Here is a 24,816-nt window from a genome sequence, read left to right as displayed (position 1 = left end):
GCATAAGCCCCCTCTAGCCCCTTACCTCATTGTCATGTGGCGGCAGCTGGTGTAGTAGCTGCTTGATTCGCAGTTTCTCTCCAGGACTGTTGACATAAGGGACTTTCTCTTCTGGGAGACAGCTATAGTACTGGTGTACCTGAAGGACAGAAAGCATATAGATGACTTGCCCATTACTCAAACCATGTGCCTATTCCCACTTACTGGGAAGATGATTCCCCCAGCAGGATGTAACTGACTTCTGCTGCTGTCCTGACCCTTTATGAAAGTCAACAGCAGATGAGTTTCCTATGGTATAAGCAGAGAAATTCATCCTTAAAGCAAGAGTCAGGCAAATCATCCATATCCGGGATTTTTCCCTCTCTCTGTGAGGGAAAAATAAAGCCAGTAAATTTTCCCAGAAACAGAGAATTCAGCAGACATGCTGGTGAACCAGAGGGTAGGGCTTTCTCGGCAGACTCCCCTGAGAGCTGGCTTTACCATTTTCTCTGTTAGTCTCCAGCATGTGACGTGCCTCCCCAGCCAAAGGGATATGTCAGCACCTGCCTCGGCAATGGAGTTAAAGCCAGTCTTTGGCACTCGGCAAACCCCTAGGTACCTCAGCCTCCACCTACATTTAAAGCCCTCCAGGTTTCGAGACTTTTGTAAGGCAGGCAGCAGCTGACATCCATCAGAAATAGACTCACTAAATCTGGGATGCAGAGCATGTAATTAAAAATTGTCACTAACATGAGGATTTTTGCACATCCCAGAACATTCCTGTTTACGACTGTTAGGACATATTCTTGTACTTTATGAGGCTCATTCAACCCTAACAACAACTGGGGAAAGCACCAAGCAGCTAATTTTGCCTGAGAAAAGAAAACAGACATTCCACCATTCAGCCACATGCAAAACTAGAGAAAGAAAAAACTGGCTAATACAGAAGGTATGTTATTATATAGGAGAGGCAAAAAAAAAAAAAAAAAAAAAAAATCCCACAAGCCCAGATGACATCATGGAAAATACTCTCAAGCATCTCTTATTTAACAACATGACCACCTCTTGCGAAACAAGGCATTCATTCAACAAATGGAGAAGATGGAAGACTGGGGGCTCTGAAAGTCATCATATTTGGCCGGGCATGGTGGCTCACACCTGTAATCCCAGCACCTTGCGGGGCTGAGGCGGGCGGGAGAACCACCTGAGGGTGGGAGTTTGAGACCAGCTTGGCCAACATGGTGAAACCCCGCCTCTACTAAAAGTACAAAAATTAGCCTGGCCTGGTGGCGCATGCCTGTAATCCCAGCTACTCAGGAGGCTAAGGCAGGAGAATTGCTTGAACACGCCACAGCCTGGGCAACAGAGCGAGACTCTGTCTCAAAAAAATAATAAAAATAAAAAAATAAAATTTGTTACATTCTACAAACTTGATCTAAACTTGGTCTAATTCCTTTGCATTTAGGGAGCCGTGGGTATGAACACATGTTTTGGGAATGCTGGGATGAAGAGTTGCGAAAGCTCTGTCTACTTTGATCTCCAGAAACTAAGTCATAAATGTTAGAAGAGGGGGTGAAAAGGCTTTGTAATGACAAGGCCTTAAAAAATGTGAAAGCTATCTTTGTTTTCATAACTAATGATGGTAACCATTAACCATCATGTGCCTATCATCCTTTTAATCAAATCCCAGAGGCAACTATAAAAAGAATTCTTGTCCTAGACTACCTAGATTTCCAAAGGCAGGGTCTGTATAAGCCCCTCCCTATAGGCAGTTGGCAGAGAACTATGCCCAGGGGCAGGAATGAATGGTGCCAGGTTCTGAAGACAGCCCACTGTTGACCAGTACTCTGAGAAGAAGTAAAAGCCCAGATCACTAGTTAGTTTGGGATTAGAAGCTGGCAACTTGCCTATTAGAGACTTGCACAGCATTCCATCCTCAGAAGAGTCTCTGTGCCATATGCCTCATCAGGCAAAGGCCAGGTATAAAAAAGCAGGCCCAGTCTCATGTCTTGGGGAATGGGCTTTGACTCCCAAGTCAGAAGATTGCTTGTAGAAAGGCCTTGTTCCATCATTACTTTGTCATTCTCACAACTTCCATTGTCGTTATGGAACATTAGGGACAATTGCTAATATGAGATGAATTACTATGGATGCTTGAAAATGCAGAGTCTAGTTGCGGTTCCATCAACCCTCCTCTTAATCACCTCTAATTACTCACATACCCCCTGCCCATTGCCTAGAGCACAGTCAGGCCTGAGAGCCCTTCTGAACTGGTACTTTGAACCAAGCCCTTTCTGATGCTGTCTAAGGCTGGCCCAAGTTGGAATCTTCCCTGCATCCTCTAGGGCATGGCCAGTAGATCTGGACCTCGAGTCAAGGCTCTGTTGTTTCCCGTCTCTGGGTTCCTGTGCAAGTTATGTGGCTGTTCAAAATACTCATCATAAGACTGTGATGATTAAATGAGAGTGTAGGCACAAGCATGTGGCTCTTAATAAAAATAAATAACATGAATACATGACAACAGTTATACTATCAAGCCTGGCCTACTCTAAACAGAACAATCCAGATGCTTCCTGGACTAGGTCTTGCTCTGCCACCCAGGCTGGAGTGCAGTGGTGTGATCATGGCTCACTGTAGCCTTGACCTCCTGGGCTTAAGCACTCTTCCCACCTCAGAGTAGCAGGAACTACCAGCGCATGCCACCATGCCTGGCTAATTTTTAAAATATTTTGGAGAGACAGGGTCTTGCTATGTTGACCAAGTTGGTCTTGAACTCCTGGGCTCAAGCTATTCTCCTGCTGTGGCCTTCCAAAGTGCTGGGGTTACGGGTGTGAGCCACCCATCAGGCCCACTTTTGAATGGGCAGCAACACTGCTGGCTTGTAGAGTGAGACCAAACCCTGAAGCCACTTATATTAGTCAAAGCAAGAAAAATAGGTTGCAAGGAATACAATGGTATTAAAGCTAGTTTGACTTCAGGGGAAAAACGGCAAACTGTTATAAAGGGGGGTGTGTGTGTGTGCGTGTGTTTTGTTTTGTTTTTGTTTTTAGAAACTTAGCCATGTATATAAAAGGGTCTCATGAGGAAACAGAATATGCCACTGGAAGGTGATTGTACCAAGTTTCTGTTCTCTCTGAGCCCAGTGTCCTCTTACCTCTGCTCTCTTCTCTTCCTGCAGATCTGCTTCTCACCTTCTCAAAGGTTAAGCTTTCCCATAGCACTTGAGTTTGCACAGCATCAGTTCAAGAGTCTGTCCTAGAGTGACTCGCTTTTCTCAATTCCAAATTCCCCAGAGAAGGACCCTGATTACCCCGTCTTGGGCAGCATCCACACCCAGAAATGAGATTAAAGACATTCAGTACTTTGAAAATCGGAGAATAAATGAATCCCAACATGACATGACTGAGTGAAGGTGTAGCCAGCAGTGATGGAGGACTCTGGAGAAACTTAGGAGTAAATAAGTCCCCCAGTGTGCTGAGATCCATCCTAAAGACTGAATTCTGAAGTCAACAGAGGCAGTGACTACTCTTTGGGAACACAGCTCTATCTTTCCTGGACATCTTTTATAATTCAAGCCTACTGATAACCACTCAAAATTATTCCAGTAATTCCTCAAATATAGAATATGCTAGAATATCTTCTCACAAGGCAACTAATACTTTGATGGATGACTTAAGAACTTACCTAGGTAGCAAGATGGCCCATTTCTAAAATAAATAAGTTAATATTAATTAACAACCTACCAAATCACTCCCATATCACATGGTAGGTGATGTGGCTTGCTCTGAGGAAGGAGAAAGAGTTAGTCCTTTCAGGACTTCCAATCCTTTTCAAAGTCCATTGAAGTCCAGGAGAAAAACGCATCCCTCTAATGTTAGCTTTGTGTCGCCTCCTGGTGTTTAGATGCTGGACTTTCCAAATTTTTCACTGGGCAAAGGGGATTAACAGATGGATGGGAGGGAGGGAGAAACAGCTCTCCTGAATTCTTTGGCTGGCTACAGGAATGCTGCCTGCATTTTCCTCTGGCATTCTCCACAATGAAACTACTGTATGGCCCAAAACAAACATCAAGTGAACCAAGGGTAATGAGAAAATACTGAGTATACTTTCTGGCACTACACAAATTAAATTTGGCACAATCCCTGAAAATCCTGCAGATTGTTCATTTTAGTCCAAACATGTTTCACTTGTTCATTTTTTGGAGTAAATAAGCAAATCCAATAGAATTTTGTCAATGATGATCATTACCAAGCTATTACCCATTATGCTGATAACTGTATTTTTCATTCTGTGTGTATTGAGCATATTTATTCAAAAGCATGTCTGTTCAATGTGCTAAAGACTTCGCTCCATTTAGACATCCCCAGATAAAGGTGCCCTGTGATTCCACCCCGGGTGAAATCATACTAGGTAACTTTCACCTAAACAAAAGCATTTTGAACACAATAAACTGGCTTATGAAAATGAAATAGCTGAAGGCCTTTATTTAAGGTGTAACTCTGCAACAGGAAAGGTTTGGCAGCAACTTCAGTGTGTGTCAGACAGATCGCAAGCGCTTTAGTCAGTGCGCAAATAAAGTCTACAAAGCAAAGCCTCGCCCAGCTGGAAAGATGAGGCTTGTTGGAAGGAACTGCACGTTTGACAGCATTTCTGCCTGGGCAGAAAGATGGAGCCTGGAGAAGCAATGACTCTGCATTTGGGAGAAAAGTGTACTAAAACTAAGCTGATTTTTTTTTTTATAAAGAAGTGTGCAAAGCACTTTATTTAGAGCACTGGTTCTCAAACTATAGCTTGCATCAGAATCACCTGGAAGGCCTGTTAAAACACAGATTTCTAATTTAGTAGGCCTGGGATGGGGACATTTGCATTTCTGACTCCTCTTCAGGTCCTGCTGTTAGTCCAGGGAACACACTTTGTGAGTTTTAGAGCTTTCTATTGTTTTCTCTCAACAACCAACATTATGCAGTTGCCAGGCAAATGGTAGGATTCCCCTTTTCTTCAAGAGACCTAGGAAGCCCAGAAAAGGGAAGAGAACTTGTTGGACCTCACCCAATTTTTCAGGTGTCTCCTTCCACACCTAGATATATGATTCAGCAGGGGATTCCACCAGCTCTGGCAAGAACAAGAAATCCTAAGGGCAAAGTGCTCACATTTTTGGATGGCAACATTTTCCTTATCAAAGCATCCTTATTTTCTTAGAGCAGGAACCCACAAAGGAGAAGTTAGACTTTCTTGGCTGATTTCAGAATCAATTGTTCTTCACCATCTAGATGGGGAGGGGGCCCAATATTTTGGCTTCCCTGGGCCACACTGGAAGAAGAAGAATTGTCTTGAGCCACACACAAAATACACTAACACTAATGACAGCCGATGAGCTTTAAAAAATTGCAAAAAAAACTCATAATGTTTTAAGAAAGTTTATGAATTTCTGTTGGGCCGCATTCAAAGCCATCCTGGGCTGCATGCGGCCTGTGGACCACGGGTTGGACAAGCCTGATCTGAATGAAGGAAGCGGTCATCGAACTATTGACTTACTGAGTGACCCTAAGGCTTGAAGCGTTTTTATATACAGTATTTCATAAACCTTCTGCACACTCTGGAGGTGGGTATTTCATACTCATCAGATTGAATATCACATAGTTACAAAGTGAGAGAGCCACCTTTGAGCTTGACTTCCCCATCGTCTCCTTCTGTTCTCCTTTATCAAGAAAAAAGAGACTGAAGAGACTGGCAGATGGATGGGAAAGAAGGAAGAAAAAACCAAATCATACCCAGATACAGTAGATTCCCAATAGGTCTGCATGGCTGACCACAGAAATGATGAACACATTTTCCTTTGGTATTCTCCAGAACATAACCAACACACAGCTCCCAAATAAAGCCAAAATGAACAGACAGTAAGTGAAAAATCTCCAAATTACACAGTCTTTCCACAACACCATGGCATGATGGTAAGAGAGTTGTGGCAGAGTTTTCCCAGCCATATCCATTTTTTTTCTTCCTTAACAATACCCTCATTTTACTGAGAGCATCAACATACTCAGCTAAGAATAATATTTCTGCAGCTCCTTAGTAGCTACATGTGGCCTTACATATTCTGGCCAATGACATGGAAGGGTGTGACTTCTGGGAGGCTCTTTTAAAGGAGGCTAGACAGTTGTTAGCCAAGACCTTTTTTTGCCCATTCCCCCTTCTTTCTGCTTCTTGTCTGGAATGTAAACACAATGGCTTAGAGCTCCAGCAGCCATCTTGTGTCATGAAGTAACCTTACAAATGGGAATGGAAGCTGTAATCTGAGGATAGTAGGACAGAAAGTTATGAGCCTGGACTTCAAAAAATTTTTAAAATTTTTATACCATGGAGCCACCAGACCAACCCTGGATTGCCTTTCTCTGAACTTCTGAGTGAGAGAAATAAACTATTTCTTTATTTACAGTCTCTGTTGCTAGGAAGTGAATGCAATTCCTAAATGATACAGCAGTGGTTTTCAAACAGTAGCATACTTTAGAATCATCTGAGGCCTTTATTAAAGATGATTGCCATTTTCATCCCTCTGAGTCTGAAAAGGAGGCCAGAACTATGCACTCTTAACACCTCAGACCACGCCAGGAGAAACACTAGTTTAAGGAAAGGGCAAACACAACCACAAGGTAAAGGCCAACCCTCCTGAAGTGTAATCTCAGACATGAGCTGATACATTTGGAAGGTTTTATAAAATCCAACTTAACCCAGGGACTAATTCGAACACTGATCCTTTATTTCACATTCCCCCTCACCTGCAGTTTGAGAAGCTTGGAACCTTGTTTAATCTACCTCAATTCGGGGAGGTAATATCTAAAATGCACCTGAGCATCTCAGAAGGCAGGTTGTACAGAGAAGGGAAAGATGCTGCCTGAATTTGCTGCACGTGGTGGTCTTTAAAATAGTACACAGTGGTTCCCAAATGGGGACCTGGAGGATCATCAGGTAGCATTACAGCTGTGAGCAAATAGGGATAGGCTGCTCATGAGGGCCTCTGTGTTCATTTTGCCCCTATTTGCCAGAATTTCATTACCCAAGCAATAGGAAAAAAGTGCCGTTAAGTGGCATTTAAGAGGTGAAATTGTACCAAGTTTGGCTCCTTCCCTTTTCTCCTGGAGACCCACATTATAATTTTAATTGGTTTACTCAGGAAGCAATTTAGGAAACAACAGTCTAATGCCTAATGCCTAAACAATGTCTCCATCATGTTGAACTCCCCTAGGATTAGGATCAAAATCAGAAATAAAAGCTCATTTGCATTATTTTCAAAGAAGAATCTTTCAAAGACTCCTTTCTTTTGTTCACACTTCATGTCTAATTCAACGGTGATTCTTGTTGGATGTCGGTTCAAAACATATCCAGAATCCAGTCATTTGCCACCACCCCTGCAGGACCAGTCTAGCTATGACTAAGTGCTCGCCTGAGCTATTGCTGTGGCTGCTTCTGGACCCGGCTTTCACCTTTGTGCCTCTGCAGTCGACTCTCTATTCAGCAGCAATAACAACTCCATTGGAATATAAACCAGGGTGTGTCACTGCTCTGCTCAAAACCCTGGATGGTCTGGGTGCAGTAGCTCATACCTGCAATCATCCCAGCACTTTGGGAGGCTAAAGCAGGATGATTGCTTGAGCCCAGGAGTTCGAGACTGGCCTGGGAAACAAAGGTAGACCATGCCTCTAGAAACACTTAAAAAAAAAAAAAACAAAAAAAAAAACAGCCTGGCTGTGGTGGTGTACACCTGTGGTCCCAGCTACTCTGGAGGCTGAGCTGGGAGGATCACTTGAGCCTGGGAGGTTGAGGCTGCAGTAAGCGGCGAATGCGCCACTGCCCTCCAGCCTGGGTGACAGAGCGAGATTCTATCTCAAAAAAAACCAAAAACAAACAAACAAAGGAAAAACCTCAAAACCCCCCAGAACAACAACCCTGGATTATCTCCCATGCCTCTATAATGCAAAGCCAAAGTCTTCACTATAGCATCATGACCCCACCGCCTTACAACCTGGTTGACTCTGTCTCTTACCATGTTCCTTTTGTTCAGGTCTTTTGCTCACAATGACCTCCTTGCTGTTTCTTTCACCTCATGGCCTTTACACCAGCCATTCCCTCGGCCTGAAAGGTTATTCCCCCAGATATTTACATGGTGTCATCCTCCTTTCTTCCAGTCTTTGCTCAATGGCCACCTTAGCTGCCTTCCTTGACTATCCTAATAAATTAGCACCTCTATCCCTTATCTTCCAACCCAGTACTTCTCAAATGGGGGCAATAATACCCCCGAGAGATATTTGACAATGTCTACAGACATTTTTTGTTATTGCAACTTGGGGATGGAGCCGCTTTAGCATATATAGTGGGTAGAGGCCAGGGACGCTGCCGAACTTCCTACAATACATGGGTCAGCCCCAACAGCAAAAGATCCCCATCAAAATGCCAACAGTGCTGAAACTGATAAACTCTTCATCTGCTTTTTGTCAAAGAACTTACCCAGTTGTTGACAAATGATCTATTTGTTTGTTGACTTTCTCTTCCCTCTAGAATGTGAGTACTTAGGACTGTGTTTGCTGTATACTCCTAGAAGAGGGTCTGGCATGTACCAGATACTCAATAAGTGTTTGTTGAATGGATGCAGGCTATATTCAAACCTTACATTTCTAGCTGTCTGGGTTATTAGAGGATCTAGACAGACACATACAGCAAGAGAATAAACAAGTGAGATTTTAAGAGGAACCAGAGTAAAACTCATTAAGCTTCTCTTTCATTCCATCAAAGCATTTGCTTTTTCACCAAAGATTAGTGCTGTGGGGTGGGTGGAGGAGATGCTAAGTAAAGGATGCATGGAATAACTGTCAATATACTGTTTATTTCAGAGGAAGTGACAAAAGCGACACCCATTTGTATTTGAAGCCAGAGAATTTCTTTCAAGTTGAGTTAACTTTGTTTGAACAAATTAAGGAAAATAATTATGTTATGCCCTAAGCCGGTACCATAATTCAAAATCACATGAGTTGCTTTGCTCCTATGCCTGTTCGTTCTCACATGCCCACTCTTTCCAACCCTGTTTATTATTTTATTTAGAATATTAAACTTCAATGTTTTGTTAGAAAATACATTCCATTTAGTTTGGAGCATTATCTGACATTTATTTTATCTTGTGTTAAAGAAAAAGTTGCAGAAATGGAAGAACTTGGGGTTTGAACATTTTCTACTTAAGCTACACTTAAATAGACTCCCTCACCCCAATTTTGTCAAAACACCCTTTGCAGATTGTCTACGCATTTGCATATATGCCCTATTAAAAATTCCCCAACAGTTGCTAACTTCATTTGACAACAGTTTCAATACTGCCTTTAGATAAAATACACACATACATAAGTATGAAAAAAGCAGGATGGCAGTTTCTTATAGAGGTAATTACCTGTTTGGATTCTGGAGTCAGATTGTTTGGGTTCCAATAACGGATGTAACACTTACCATCTGCATGTAGTTGGGCAAGTTATTTTATCTCTTGTAGAAAGTTAATATCTCCATCTGTAAAATGGGGACAATAATATCTACCTTGAAGCATTAATAAGAGGCTCAAATGCTATCGTGTAACTAACGAAGAGAGAGGCACAGGCTGAAGGCTCTATATTTCTTGGCTTTGAAGTAGTCTAATGCATAATTCATAAATGTCTATGTTATAAACAGAATTGTGTACCCCCTGTGATTCACATATCAAATCTCTAACCCCTATGTGTGACTATATTTATAGATAGGGCCTTTAAGGAGGTGATTAAGGTTAAATGAGGTCATAAGGCTGGGGCCCTATTCAATAAGACTGGTGTCCTTGTAAGAAGAGGAAGAGATAACCAGGAGCGTGCACAGAGAAAAGGCCATCTGCAAGCCAGGAAGAAAAGCCTCACCAGAAATCAACCCTGCTGACACCTTGATCTTGAGCTTTTGGACTCCAGAACTGTGAGAAAATAAATTTCTGTTGTTTAAGCCACCCAGTCTGTGCTATTCTGTTATGTTATCTGTGATACACAAGCATAAGGAACCGTTGAGTGCTTGTGGGGAAAGAACACACACATGAATGAGAAACCACCCCTAGGTGGAAAGAGGTTATATTTGGCAGAGGGTACGAGACAAGTAGACAAATGACTACAATACAAAGTTAAAATAATGCAAAAGCCATAAGAGGTAGACAAAAACACTACAAAGATTCAATAAAAAATAAGTTAGGTACTGATTTGTAGCATTTGCCAATTTCCATAGGGTATGTGATCCCACTGTGAATCCCACATTCAAGCTACCAATGTGATGTCATTGGATGTGGAATTGGGAAGAGCTATACATAGCATACCATCACACAGCACTCCCACTATACAGATATAATAGGCAAAACAGTCTCAAGAACATAGATAACAGTGGAATAGGATAAATTAATTAGAAAGTGATGAATTTCAAGTATTTATCATCTTTAAAAAATATAATTTATTTAATTATAAGTTTATATAATTAAATTTTCATAATGGCTGTATTTAACAACTGATTTACAAAATTCCTGAAAACTGACCAATTGGCTCTTGCAAGGCAGTATGAGGCCGGCTCTAGCATATCACCGTCAGAAGCTTAAATGGCCGGTATCCTTGGCAAATTCTCTTTTAAAAAGTAAAAAGAGCAGTAGAAGAGCTGTAAAGGAGTTTAAACAGCTAAAGAGCACTTCAAAGAGTATGATGACAACTTATCTGTTGCCGAACTCTGTCTTCAACAGTCCCAACAAATCACACATTAAGCCAAGTTGTCTATCTCAGCTGACACATACTTCAGAGTAGTCACAGCTCTTCTGTCTCCCAGTCTTTACCAAATCCCCAGAATTTTGCCCTTTCTCTAAACTACCCTTTTCTTTTCTCCCTTCCTGTTTTCTTTCTAAACTCCCAGGAATAATAAGAACTGATGAACACTCACAATTATTTATGTATTGGCAGGTGTTTTGTTTTCTCAAAGTAAAGAAGATGTGAGTCAAACATAGTGTAGTTCCCCATGAAGAAGAAAAACAACAACAAAACCCCCGCCCAAACCTTAATAAAACTCCTTTTTTATGCTAGCACGTTGTTATCAAACTGTGTTCTAGTAGGCCAGTGATTCTTACTTAATAGAGAAAAAAAAGATTCTCCGCTTTGGGAATAGCTACTCCAGTATCAACTAACTTAATATTTACCTACAGTATAGGACAAAGAAACTGATGTTGAATGTTTGAGTCCTAACCATGACAAATTCTAAATGTGCAAAATTTGGCCAAGTTAACTACCTTCTCTGGGCTTCAGTGTCCTTATCTCTAGGACTAGAATAATTGTATTCATCTCATAGAGTTACTGTGAGGATTTAAAGTGATGAAAAGGTGGCTCCTGCATGCACTGAAGATGGTGGCCGCTGTGGGAAGGTTGTTTCAGGCTTCGGTTGCCTGACATGTGCACACCATCCTGTCTCTGCAGTCCTTAGGCCTGTGGCTTCTGGAGAAAACATGCTTGACAAACATATTGTGGTCTGATTCTGGTCGAGCAGAATTTGCCTTTGGCACAAGTTTCCTCATACCATGCACTTGCTGTCACTCTATTTTAAAGGTACAGCCTTTGTCAATGGAGAGTTTAAAGATCTAAGCCTTGATGATAATAAGGGGAAATGTTTGGTGCTTTTCTTCTATCCTTTGGATTTCACTTTTGTGTGTCCACAACAATTTCTTGCTTTTAGTGATAAAGAATGAATTTTACAATGTGAACTGTGAAGTTGTTGCAGTCTTAGTGGATTCCCACTTTAGCCATCTTGCTTGGATAAATATACCAAGAAAGAATGGTGGTTTGGGCCACACGAACATCACACTTTTGTCAGATTTAACTAAACACATTTCCCGAGACTATGGTGTGCTGTTAGAAGGTCCTGGTTTGCACTAAGAAGAGTCTTCATAATTGACACCATGAATTTATCAACCATTTGAGTGTCAGTGACCTCCCAGTGGGCTAAAGCGTGGAAGACACCCTCTGCTTGGTAAAGGCATTCCAGTTTGTAAAAAACCCATGGAGAAGTCTGCCTTTAGGACACTAGAGTCTCCTAAAATTAAGTCAAATCAAACTGTTTCCAAAGAATACTTTGAGAAGGTAAATCAGTAGATCACCCCATGTGTATCTGCACCTTCTCACCACAGAGAGGAACCCCAGTTGGAACCTGCTTTTAGCATTTCAAAGATGATTATTTTTGTAGAAGGCAAAGAACCTATTATGCTTGTATTCATAAACACTACTCTAAATGTTTTGTTTTTGTAATACTGGCTAAGGTTTTTTAAACATGGTTAGTTGCTAGTATAAGGAGTCTTTAGTGGAAATATCTTGATGACTAGCTAGTTAGTTTCTACAGAACACTAGTTCACCTATTTCTTAGATCATGTCTTCAATGGAAACACTCTTCTTTCTTGGCCTTATTTGAATATTTGTCTACACCAAAGTAGTACAACAAGCATTACAAGCTTCTGATCAAGGGTCCCGAAATTTTCTTCCTGAATTTCTTCATATGAAACTGAATTTTTTTAAATTAACAAAGATCGCAGCTTTAAGTTCCCTTAGATTTATAGTTTGGTCATTTTGTTCATGACATCTACATACGTTTCTAGATATTGACTGGTGTAATTGATTATACAGGATATTTATTGAATCCAGGTATTGCATTTTGAAATTATTACAATTATTTTCTTTGCTAGTGTTCAATATAAAATATAATAAAAATAAACATATTTTAAAATAAAGTGACAAAAGAATGAAAATACACTGTGAACTATGAGGCTGTACATAATTGTCAGATTAGTTTTATTATTATTAAAAATAACAACAAAACTAGAAATTAGAATTGCTTTGGGCTGCTAGTAATCATGACCTGAGAATAGTGGCCTAGGACTGGTTTGGCATTTTATAAAAACCATGAAGCATCTAGGCTCTTCCTGTCTTTCTGTACCCACCATCCATGTGTTAGTGACATCTATGCTCAAAATTGCAAAATGGCTACTGGAGTCTCAACCATCACATTCATGTTCCAGGTAAGAAGGTGGGTAAGGGTAAGAGGCAGATGGATCAACAACATTCAAAGAGTTTTACTAGAAGTACTAACCTCCTATTTATAATTCCTTGAATAGGACTAGCTGCAAGGGAAGCTAGGAAACAGGGTCCTTAGTAGGGCATACTGCTGCCCAGAATACAATCAGGTTCCGTTAGTAGGAAAGGAGGAGATGCTAAAACTGGGTGACACCTAGCAATCTGTCTCCAAAGAATATCTGAATTTTGAGTTATCTGTTTCTTATGTGGAGTCCTTAGGAGTGTCCTACATGGTATCTTTTCTGTGCATTTTAAATCTTGTTTTTGATTCTGCACTTCACATATAACATAATTAGTCCATTACCCCCCTCTATTATTATTAGTTTCACAGGGTTATGCAAAGCCAGTCTGAATAAAGTTTAGAAAGCAAAGACAGAAGGAATTCTAGGACCAATTCAAGTTTTCAAGTGTCCAAAGTGATTCATAATGACACATGCTATAATCCAAAGAAAGAATTCTTTTTATAAGAGACTGGAGCTTGCTGATCACAGGACATTGTTGGAAACACATTTTAGAATACAGGTAACCTTTGTTTGAAGTCAGTTCATTTAAGGCAGTTTCATTTCTGCACATTAAATACATGATTGAGAAATGACCAGAAAATATGAAAATGAAGAAACTCACTTATACATTACAAAGGATATATTTCTGACTACCATGGCTACTTTCAGCCTGAGTAACTTGCCTTGCCCGCTAAGTTTCAAATGGATCATAAAAACAATTGTGAGAATTCGGTCTTTCCTGTTCCAAAACACCAAAAGATCAGTGAGGGTAATACCTTGGCCTGCGGGTTATAGTTTGCATATAGCCATAAAACCCTAAAGGGCCTATATTATGCCACTTTAGAGAAACAGACAGGAAAGACGGTTTGGTTTGGATGAGCTAGAGTATGCCACAAATCTCAACCACCACCAAAATATCACTAGTTTTGTACTGCAGTGTTTTTTAATTAAAATTTTTTATTATGGTATATATATATCACAAGATTTGCCATTTTAACCTTTTTTTTTTTTTTTGAGACGGAGTTTCACTCTTATTGCCCACACTGGAATGCAATGGCGTGATCTCGGCTCACTGCAACCTCTGTCTCCCAGGTTCAAGTGATTCTCCTGCCTCAGCCTCCCGAGTAGCTGGGATTACAGGCACTCACCACCACACTCGACTAGTTTTTTGTATTTTTAGTAGAGACAGGGTCTCACCATGTTGGCCAGGCTGGTCTCGAACTCCTGACCTCAGGTGATCCACTTGCCTCAGCCTCCCAAAGTGTTGGGATTATAGGCATGAGCCACCATGCCTGGCCTCATTTTAACCATTTTTAAGTGTACAGTTCAGTGGCACTGGGTACACTCACAATGTCATGCAATCATCACCACTATCTCATCACAAAATTTTTCATCATGTTAAACAGAAACTCTACACCAAATAAATAATAATTCCCCATTTCTCCTCCCCTCAGCCCCTGGTAACCTCTAATTCACTGTCTATCTCCATGAATCTGCCTAGTCTAGATACTTCATATAAGTGGAAGCATGCAATGTTCGTCGTTTGTGTCTGCTTATTTCACCTAGCATGTTTCCAAGGCTAATTTCTGTTGTAGCATGTGTCAGAACTTTGTTTGTGGCTATTATTTCATTGCATGTATATACCACATTTTGTTTATCCATTTTTATCTGTTGACGGAATTTGGGTTGTTTTTACCTTTTGACTACTGTGAATAATGCTTCAGTGAACATTGGCATACAATTATGTTTGAATCTCTGCTTTCAATTATGTTGCATATATACCTAGCGGTGGAATTGCTGGATGATATGGTAATTCTGTTCAGCTTTTAGAGAAACTGCCAAACAGTGCTCCAAAGTGGCTGCACCATTTTACATTCTCACCAGCAATGCACAGAAATTCCAGTTTCTCCACATCCTTACCAACATTTATTTTCCAGTTTTTAAAATTATAACCATCTTAGTAGGTGTGAAGCAGTATCTCATTGTGGTTTTGATTTGCATTATATTAATGACTAATGATGTTGGACATCTTTTCACGTGCTTATCAGCCGACTGTATATCATCTTTGGAGAGATGTTGATTGAAGTCCTTTAGTCATCTTTTAACTGAGTTGTCTTCTTGTTGAACTGTATATATTCTGTATCTTAAACCCTTATCTATACCATGATTTTATTTCTGTCTCACACTGTATCCTCCTATAGGTAGGCAGAGACCCAGGTGATGGGGGCTCCATATGGAGATATGCCTCCATGAGGATGGCAGCAGAGAAAAGGATGGTTGGAGCTGAACACTGGCAGTGAAAAGCTTTTTCCTGGATATGATACATGTGACTTCTGTTCACATTTCATTGGTGAAAGCAAGTCTCATGGATATGCCTAACTTTAAAGGGACTGAGAAAGTACATTCCCCCTTTGTGCCTGGAAGAAGAAGGAACCAACCATTTGTAAATAGCCATAATCCCTGCCACAGCAGGGAAAGAATAGAGTACTATGTAAACAGGATATTACATTTTGCAAAGGTAAACACAAGTGATTCTCTTTATTCATGGCAGTTATGTGCTATAAAATCACAGCAAACACTGAATTTCTGAATACTAAACATTCCTCCTAGGAGAAATATGGGGTTAGGTTCCTGTGAGCCTCTGGTCCCAACATTTTCATCAACCAATTAATCCATAACCTTGTTTCATGTGTGTTTCTGTTTAAGGGCAACTTACTTAATATGTATTGTTGATTCATTAACATTTAACTTACGGCCAACAGCACTATAACTCGTGCCCAACAGCACTATAACTCATGCCTGACTGAAGATTATCTAACATACATATTTTCTTTCTTTCTTTCTTTCTTCTTTCTTCCTTTCTTCTTTCTTCTTTTCTTTTCTCTCTCTCTCTCTCTTTCTTTCAGACTGAATTTCGCTCTTGTCATCCAGGCTGGAGTGCAATGGCACAATCTCGGCTCACCACAGCCTCCACCTCCTAGGTTCAAGTGATTCTCCTGCCTCAGCCTCCAGAGTAGCTGGGATTATAGGCATGTACCACCATGCCTGGCTAATTTTGTATTTTTAGTAGAGATGGGGTTTCTCCATGTTGGTCAGGCTGGACTTGAACTCACTACCTCAGGTGATCCGCCTGCCTCAGCCTCCCAAAGTTCTGGGATTACAAGTGTGAGCCACTGTGCCTGGCCTAACATACATATTTGCTCCATAAAGCACATCACAGCCTTCTTGCTTTTAGAAACACTAGATGGCACTTCACTATGCTTGGCGCTATTTTAAACAGTGAAATCACCAACAAAAAGCATAAGATGCAAAAAAGTGGCCCTAAATAGACCACTTGTTTATTCAGTCTGTGAGCTGGAATAAGAAAGCATAGAATTAGCTGTTCTACCTCAGCTGTCCATGTATGCATTGGGCAATTCAAATTTTTTATCCCTCAGTGTATGCCTGTTAATGACCACGAGAGTGCTGCAAATATTGATTTTGAGGTTACAAGTAAAGTCTGCAAATGACCATGAAAGTGCGGCTGCAAGTATTGATTTTGGGGTTACAAACAAATTTTGGCAAGTGGGCACATTTGCAAGTACAGAATCATGAAAAATGGGGATCAACAAAATTATAAACCATTTGATCATCATGCAGTAAAGGGCTGAGCCAGGATTTAAATTTAGGTCTGACTTCAAAGCTCATTCTCTATCCATTTCACCCCACTGTCTCCAAAAACTAGTCAAAGGATTACACTCTGTCCTATGTATTTGATGAATCATTGAGCAGTGTAGTCACAGTTCATTCTTCAAGCTTGCAATTCCTGCTAAAACCTTAAATACTAAACAGGCCAGAGTGGCTGCCTAATCATGAAAGCCACATGGATCAGTTTGAACTCCAAAGAAGGTAGAAATCAACTGCATTACTGAGTAATGTGCATACTTTGAATGTTATGTGCGTATGTATATAATGAGGATTATGGGAACTAACTCAGGCTTGGTGAATTTGTTTCCCCTTTGGTCTGTGCAAGAGAAGTTAATGTGCCCAGGTTCGTCCTCAACAAAGGCCATGTGGTCCTTGAAGGGACTGCTCCAATTCCTGAGAGTTATTTATGTATGTATGTGTTTATTTATTTTGTGGTAAAATATACAGAATATAAAATTTAGCATTTTTACCATTTTTCAGCAGCATTAAATACATTCACATTGTTGTGCAACCACTACCACGATCTATCTCCAGAACTTCTTTTATCTTCCCATACTGAAACTCTCTACTCATTAACCACTCACTTCCCGTTCTCCTCCCCTTCAGCCCTTGGAAGCCACCATTTTCCTTTCAGTATCTACAAATTTGATAATTTGAGAGTGATTTTTTTTTTAATAGAGTCTCACTCTGTCACCGAGGCTGGAGTGCAGTGGCACTATCTCTGCTCACTGCAACCTCGACCTCCTGGGTCCAAGCAATTCTCCTGCCTCAGCCTCCTGAGTAGCTGGGATTACAGGCATGTGCCACCACATCTGGCTAATTTTTGTATTTTTAGTAGAGATGGGGTTTCACCATGTTGGCCAGGCTGGTCTCAAACTCCTGACCTCACGTGATCCACTCACCTTGGCCTCCCAAAGTACCAGGATTACAGGCGTGAGCCACTGCCCAGCCGAGAGTGATTTTTATTACGTATTGGGAACAAATGTTTTTCTGTGGTAAATTCTCTGAAATTATGGTGAAAATCAATGGGGAGAAAATGAGTCAGACAGTGTATCTACACTTACATTTAAGTCCTTTCATAAGTAACTTTCCTTCTGTTTTTAATAAGACAATTAAGGATCACAGGGAAGATGCTGGCCCCAGCCATTAGTATCTATAACAAATGAAATGATCTGGGAACTCAGTTGTGTGTAGCATTTTCATTGAGAAGACCTAGGAAATAAATCACCACTGATAATTGGACAAGTTATAGCTTCTGAATTATTAGTCTCAGGCCATTCACTTTATTATATTTTACAGATTATAGAATTCCGTTTATACAGTACCTCTTCCTGGCTCACGACAGACTTTCTGATTGCTCTAGGAGTGGCATGAGAAGCAACGAAAGGTGTTAGCCAACAATTGTGAGAGACAAGCACTCAGTATCAATGAGGCTCAGACCCAAAAAAGCAGTTCTGGCAGGCACCCTTCCGCATCCCGACAGTCCCAACATCCAGACTAAAACAACGCTCATCCTCATGCTATCACAGTCTTCATCCAAAACTGGAGATACTGTTAGGTGGTTAGCCAACAACAGTGCCTCACTCTACTAGTGCCCTTTAGTTTTGATTATCTATTATAATTATGTCCTTTCTCTTTGTTGCGTATAGCATGCTTTCCCCTTGTTTTAGTTATTCTACAGAGAGCTCTTCTAGACCCTTTTGGAAACTAGGCATAAAATGGATTGAAAAGAAAAAAAAAAATCTTAACTCTTCTGCCACATGTTTAGGAAGTAACCTTTGAAAATGGGAGTTTCAGAATCCGTTGTTATGTGTTAAGTGAAGGGAGCAAAGATGTGTGAAAAATAACAGACATAAAATGATCTTAAAATTCTGAGTATTCATATGATTTAGTTTTAAAGAGAAACTACCCAAAATTATATTTTACTTTGGCTTGAGTGAATATGAACCCAAGATCTGGTGAACTGGTTCAGAAGTATATTGAGATGCAGGCTACTCAAGATGGGAAGAAAAATCTTTCATGGGTAATCTAAGATGTGGTATTAAAACGTGTGTCACAGAAGATCACTATTAAGAAGGAAGACAAAAACGCTGAATAACGGAGCTTTGTTAAAAGTGAAAGAAGGAGGAAAGCACAGCAAGTGCAAAGGCATGGGGTGGGAGGAAGCTTGGAGTTCTTGAAGAGTGGCCCTATGGTCTGAATGTGTCCTCCCAAATTCATGTGTTGGAAACTTATCCCCAATGCAACAGTGCTGGGAGATGGGACCTTCTGGAAGTTGCTTGGAATAGATTAATGATGACATAAAGAGGACTTGTGGCCAGGCGTGGTTGTGGTCACTCACACCTGTAATTTCAGCACTCTGGGAAGACAAGGTGGAAGATCCTTTGAGTCTGGGTGTTAGAGACCAGCCTGGGCAACATGGTGAAACCTTGTCTCTACAAAAAATACAAAAAGTAGCTGGGAGTGGTTGTGTGCATCTACAGTCCCAGTTACCTGGGAGGCTGAGGTGGGAGGATGGAGGATCACCTGAGTGCAGGGAGGTTGAAGCTGCAGTGAGCTGTGATTGCACCACTGCACTCTGGCCTAGGTGACAGAATGAAACCTTGTCTCAGAAAGAAAAAAAAAAAAAAAGGACTTGCTGGAGTGGGTTCATCTCTTCTGCTCTTCTGCCATGTGGGGACACATTCCCTCTTTTGCCCTTTTGCCTTTCACCACCTGAGGATGCAGCAAGAAAGCCCTCACCAGATGCTGGTGCCTTGATCCTGAACATTTCAGCCTCTGGAATTGAGAGAGAATAAATTTCTGGTCTTTATAAATTACCCTGTCTCAGGTATTCTGTTATAGCAGCACAAAACAGACTAAGACAAGTGGCTAACAGACTAAGACAAGGATCCAGTGTGACTGGATGTTAAGAAATGGTGAATAGCCACTCTAAGAATAGAAATATATTCTATAGCTTTCCACCAAGCAAAGGAAAATGAAGAAAACTGGGAAGGCTTCATTAAAAAAAATAGAACCAAAGAAAACAGAAAAAAGCAGAGGAAAAAAGATAGCAAATAGAAAATAAAGTGGTAGGAATGATTATATAAGTTATCGTAATAAATTTAAATGTATTATACCCATCAATTAAAAGATGGATTATCAGTTTGGAATAATAGGAATGCAATATCCATCATGCGCTGCTTGAAGAGTCCCACTTAAAACCATAAGAAAAGTCTTAAAATAAAAGAATGGAAAAGCATAGTCTTGCAATTACTCACTAAAAGAAAGCTAGTATGCAATGTTAGTATTATACAAACCAGAATTTGAACAAATACAATTAGGCAGGATATAAAGGGATGTTACAATTAATAGATCCTTGGTCATTTCAAAATTATTAGTGATACAATTTATTGACCAGTTTTATAATGGCCACCAGTTCACTACTTCTATTCCTGAAAAATATTATGTAGCTGTTCATAAACTTTTTAAAAGTTATTTTATGTTAAAATAAACTAAAAATAAATAACACATTTATTTATAAGGAATGTTACAAAAGAATAATCTATCAAAACTATAGTATAACCATACGTTATGTTATATATTATATACTATACCTTGTAGGCACCTAAAAACATAGCCTCAAATGCATAAAGCAAAAACAGAAACACAAGGAAAAACAAATCTATAACTACAGAGAAAGATTTTAAGTTGCCTTCATTTGGCATTGATAGACCAAAAAGGCAAAAATTATGAAAGCTATAGAGTATATCATAGCAATAGTAATTACTGTTCATGAACTCTATCATCTTTCTTCTAACAATTTGGAAACATTGCCATGTTTATTTTTACTTTATAATGGAAAGAAAATATTTCACATCTTTACATTCCGAATGGGAAATAGAAGCTAGAAGATGCAAAGAAACTTGGTCAAGGCCACTTGATCACTGTCTGAAAACAAACTTTTCTGATTCATGACTTTTTCTGCACTTGAATGTTCTCTTTTCTGTGTATCTTCCCAGTCTACATTCCTTGGGTATTTCCCCTGATGTTGTAGGGGAAGAGTGGTATATTAACTGCTCCCTAAGCACTGGCCCTATGTGACAATGAGCAAGTCACATATGTTCTCTGAGAATGTTTTCTTAAATATTAAATCCAAGGTTTGGGCTTAAGAATTTCTGCTCTGTCTTGTTTTGCTTATATCTTAGAATGCTTTAATTCTTGCCCCCAACATCTATGGACAAGAACTTCAGACTTAGATCTCAGTCTTGCTTCCCCAGATAGGCCTTACCAAGAAAAGTGTTTTCAAAACAATTGGCCATTCTAGTCTGGAAAGATATACATTTCTTGAAATGCCAGGTACTGATTAAGTGCTCTATAAGGCAAGAAACATTACTGTCTTCATTTTATAGGTGAGAAAGAATGACCTCAACAAGGTAAAACAACTTGCTCCAGTTATAAATACAGCTGGACAGTGGCAGAACTGGATCAGGTCCCAGCTGCGTCTGATACCACAGCCATGGCTCTTAATTACTGTGCTCGAGAAACACCACAGTAAATGGTCCCACTGATCGTATTTCAGCAGAACTGTTTCTTTTAGTTATGTTTAGTTATTTTAATTTTATTTTTTTAAGACACAGGGCCTTGCTCTGTCACCCAGCTGTAATGCAATGGTGCTATTATAGCTCACTGCAGCCTCGAACTCCTGAGCTCAAGCAATCTGCCAGCTTCAGCCTCCTGAATGGCTGGGGCTACAGGCCCACACCAATGACTGACTGATTTAAAAAAAAATTTGAGATGGAATCTTGCTATGCTGCCCAGGCTGGTTTCAAACTCCTAGACTCAAGCCATCACTCAAGCGATCCTCCTGTCTCAGGCTCCAGGTAGCTTGGATTACAGGTATGAGTCACTGTTCCAAGCTAGAAGAGCTGTTTCTCATGGCATATTCACCATCCAGATGAATTCTTGACTATCCACACAGCAATGGGGCACAAAAGAAGATGGATGTTTCAAAACTATGTTCAAGCCCAACCTCAAATTTATCCATGTCATTTGACCTTCTCTCTCAACACACATAGAATTGCCAAGTGGTTGGCAAACTTAGTTGGTTGGCACTGCAGCTTTTTTCCCTGGTTGCCTCTCTAAGGCTATGATTCTTGCAATAATTTACAGAATGATGGAAGAGAAAGGAGACTATAATAAAAGCCCAAATGTTAGGGCCTACATGTTAGATACTGTCCTTGGGAACATACAGAGATTAAGTGTTCACAATTTTGATCATCAACCCTGAGGAAATTATTACCTTCTCACCAAACACTGGATCCAGTGAGGATGGAGACAGCACCTCTTTTTTCCTAACACCCTTTGGCAAGAGTCAGAAAGGTTTCTCAGGACCCCAGGATTGTAGGGAAGTTAATGTTTACAGACCCCGCTAGGTTGCTGCTAGAATTTTTGGTATCTTTCAGTAAGTTAGGAAAAGACAGCCTCTCCACTAAGAATTAGAAAAAGTCAGTCCCCAAGCTAGATTATCTGATAAAAGTAATGGCAAAAACAGCAATTACTTTTGTACCACTCTAATAATTGCCATAGCAATAACAACTACCACCACTATTTACTGAGTGCCAACTACGTGTTAGGCACTGTCCTTGGGAGCTTAGAGATTATGAAATGAGCCAGTCTGTGGAACTCATTTTCTTGTGCCATCCATCTGGATGTTGATGAGTTTCTGCCCCAAATCTCCTTTTCATTGTGCATGATTAATACTTAGCAGTTCTTTCTGACAAAAGCTTGGCAAAAGACTTAGGTACTCCCTGAGGCAACTGAAGAAACCTTAGGAAGCCTCCACCATGGGCATGGGAGGAAGCTTGCCTTCCTGTTTGCTAAAGAGTAACTTCATTCATTCATTTATTCAATCACTTTATCGAGGTATCAACATATAATAAATCACATGTAAGTATACAATTTGGTAAGTTCCAACATATGTATATACCCATGAAAGCATCAACATAATCAAGATAGCAAATGTACCTATCACCCCCAGAACTCTCCTCCATCCTTTTGTCATTCCTCCCTCTCATTTCCCTATCCCCAAGTAACCATTGATCTGCTTTCTGTCACTATAGATTAGTTTGCATTTTCTAGAGTTTTATATCAATGAAATCACATAGTGTGTACTATTTTGCCTGGCTGCTTTCATTTGGAATAATGATTCTCAGACTCTGATTCACTTTGCATAGATCAACAGTCCATTCACTTTTATTGTAAAGTAGTAGTATACTACATGGATATAATACAACATGTTTATCCATTTACCTATGGATAGACTTTTGAGTTATTTCCAATTTTTGACTATGGAAAAGAAAACTAAAAGCAGCCACTTAAAAAACCCCAAATGTTTAAAGCATTGTTTCATTTAATTTTCACAACTATGCTGTAGTTAAGTACTGACATCCTTATTTTTCAGAAGATGAGATGAAAGTTTGGAAAGGTGAATTAACTTGGCCAATGTTGGAAAGCAGCACAGCTAAAATTTGAACACAGAGCTAGTTATCATCAAAGCTTAGACTCTCAAACACTTATGAGCCCAGAAGGATAGGTACTCAAAAGACAGAAGTTATCGGAGGCCAGCACAAAGCCTGATGTCTGTATGGGTCTTCCATGAGACACTTTCTACATCTACCTGTGTATGGCTCCAGGCCATCTAAAGCAACATATAAAGACTGGTGTTGGAAGGCTCCAGTTTTTGATTGGACCTGGAAAACTGCCATATTGAAATCACACCTATACTAACAGCTTGCATATATGGGTACTTAATAAACAACTGTTGAACGAATAAATGGCTGAATGTACAAATGAATGAATAAATGAAGGCACAGGCAGATAAATAGATTGAGGAAGGAAGTTAGTTACTTGCTGATTTGGTGGTGGATTAACCCAATCATCCCATGAAATTACTCAAAATATCTCCTGCCTCGTAAGGCAGAGGAGATCATCTTGATACTACATCAACTCTCACACCAGGCTACAGTGTAGACTGCCCAGTCAGCAGAAAGGGTATGCAGCTGTGAATTTATGCAGGAAGTCTAAGTAAGAGGCCAAGTCCCAATCTTTAGGACCCCAGAGTGAATTTACTGTAAAGGTTGGAGATACCTGTCTTGAAAGCTAGAACTCCAGTTGCAGGTCTCTCCTCCTGCATTTGCAAATGAGCCTTGGCCTCTCCAGGCCTCATAATCTGCATGCAAGCCTTGACAAGCCCTTGCTGGTGGAATCCGGCCATGTTGCTGCTGACTTCATCTGGCAGAGGCCCTAAAGCCTGGGAATCCAGGTTCTAGTCCCAACTCTGACAGCTCCGTTGAAAACAAGTTTATTAACAGGCAGTTTTATTGAAAGCTGCACACACAGGCATATTTCCCATTGCCATCTGATGACATCAGTGTATTTCTGGAGCCAAGATAAATACAGCATTGTTCATGTGACTAGATTCCCGAGAAGAGTGAGGTGGACTGCTCTGAAGCCTCCTCCTGCCCTGCCCCCTTCTTCCCTCCCTTCCCAACTCATCTCTCAAACTGCATTGAAAACACCGAGGTGAGTGACAGTGAAGGCTAACTAGGAGATGCAGCTTAGGGGGAATTTAATCCAATTCAGTTGGAGAGACATGCATCTCCCTGTACCATGAAATCCCATTTTGATCTCAGTATGTGCTGATGGAGTAATGAAATAAAGACAACACTCTGCAAATGGCTGGTGAGTCTAATGATGGTTTTTATGGGGGTTTTAGAAGGGCTATTAGATTGTGCATTTCTTTCCTATAAGCCAAAACCACCCAGCAGACCTTGGGAGATGAACCATTTTGTCATTCTTCTCTCCCTTCCCCCAGCATCTGCCAGCCTTTGTCCCTCCTGGTATAAATAGCTTCTCACATAAAAGAGCAAACTGTCAGTAGCCTGAAAGCTAACAGTAAAGCTGGACGCCTGGTACTGTGGCCCCAGCCGGGTGGTGGTGAGTCACAGCTGTATAATTCATGGTCCTGCAGT

The 24,816-nt window shown here is 40.4% G+C and overlaps 1 protein-coding gene and 1 pseudogene across 5 annotated transcripts in view; one reads left to right on the top strand and one right to left on the bottom strand.

The window, feature by feature from the left end:
* Positions 1–24,816, bottom strand: part of PRICKLE2 (prickle planar cell polarity protein 2) — a 351,710-nt gene that overhangs the window by 69,491 nt on the left and 257,403 nt on the right. For all 5 annotated transcript variants that reach the window (XM_054551911.2, XM_054551913.2, XM_054551914.2 and 2 more), the window contains one exon: positions 26–139. In XM_054551911.2, coding sequence (XP_054407886.1) covers positions 26–139 — 114 coding nt within the window. The remainder of the gene's footprint in view (positions 1–25; positions 140–24,816) is intronic.
* On the top strand, positions 11,400–12,143 carry LOC100451554 (thioredoxin-dependent peroxide reductase, mitochondrial-like; annotated as a pseudogene).

This window comes from Pongo abelii, chromosome 2 (genome assembly GCF_028885655.2).
Source record: "Pongo abelii isolate AG06213 chromosome 2, NHGRI_mPonAbe1-v2.0_pri, whole genome shotgun sequence".
Taxonomy (NCBI): Eukaryota; Metazoa; Chordata; class Mammalia; order Primates; family Hominidae; genus Pongo; species Pongo abelii.
This window is presented reverse-complemented; position numbering and strand designations above follow the sequence as displayed.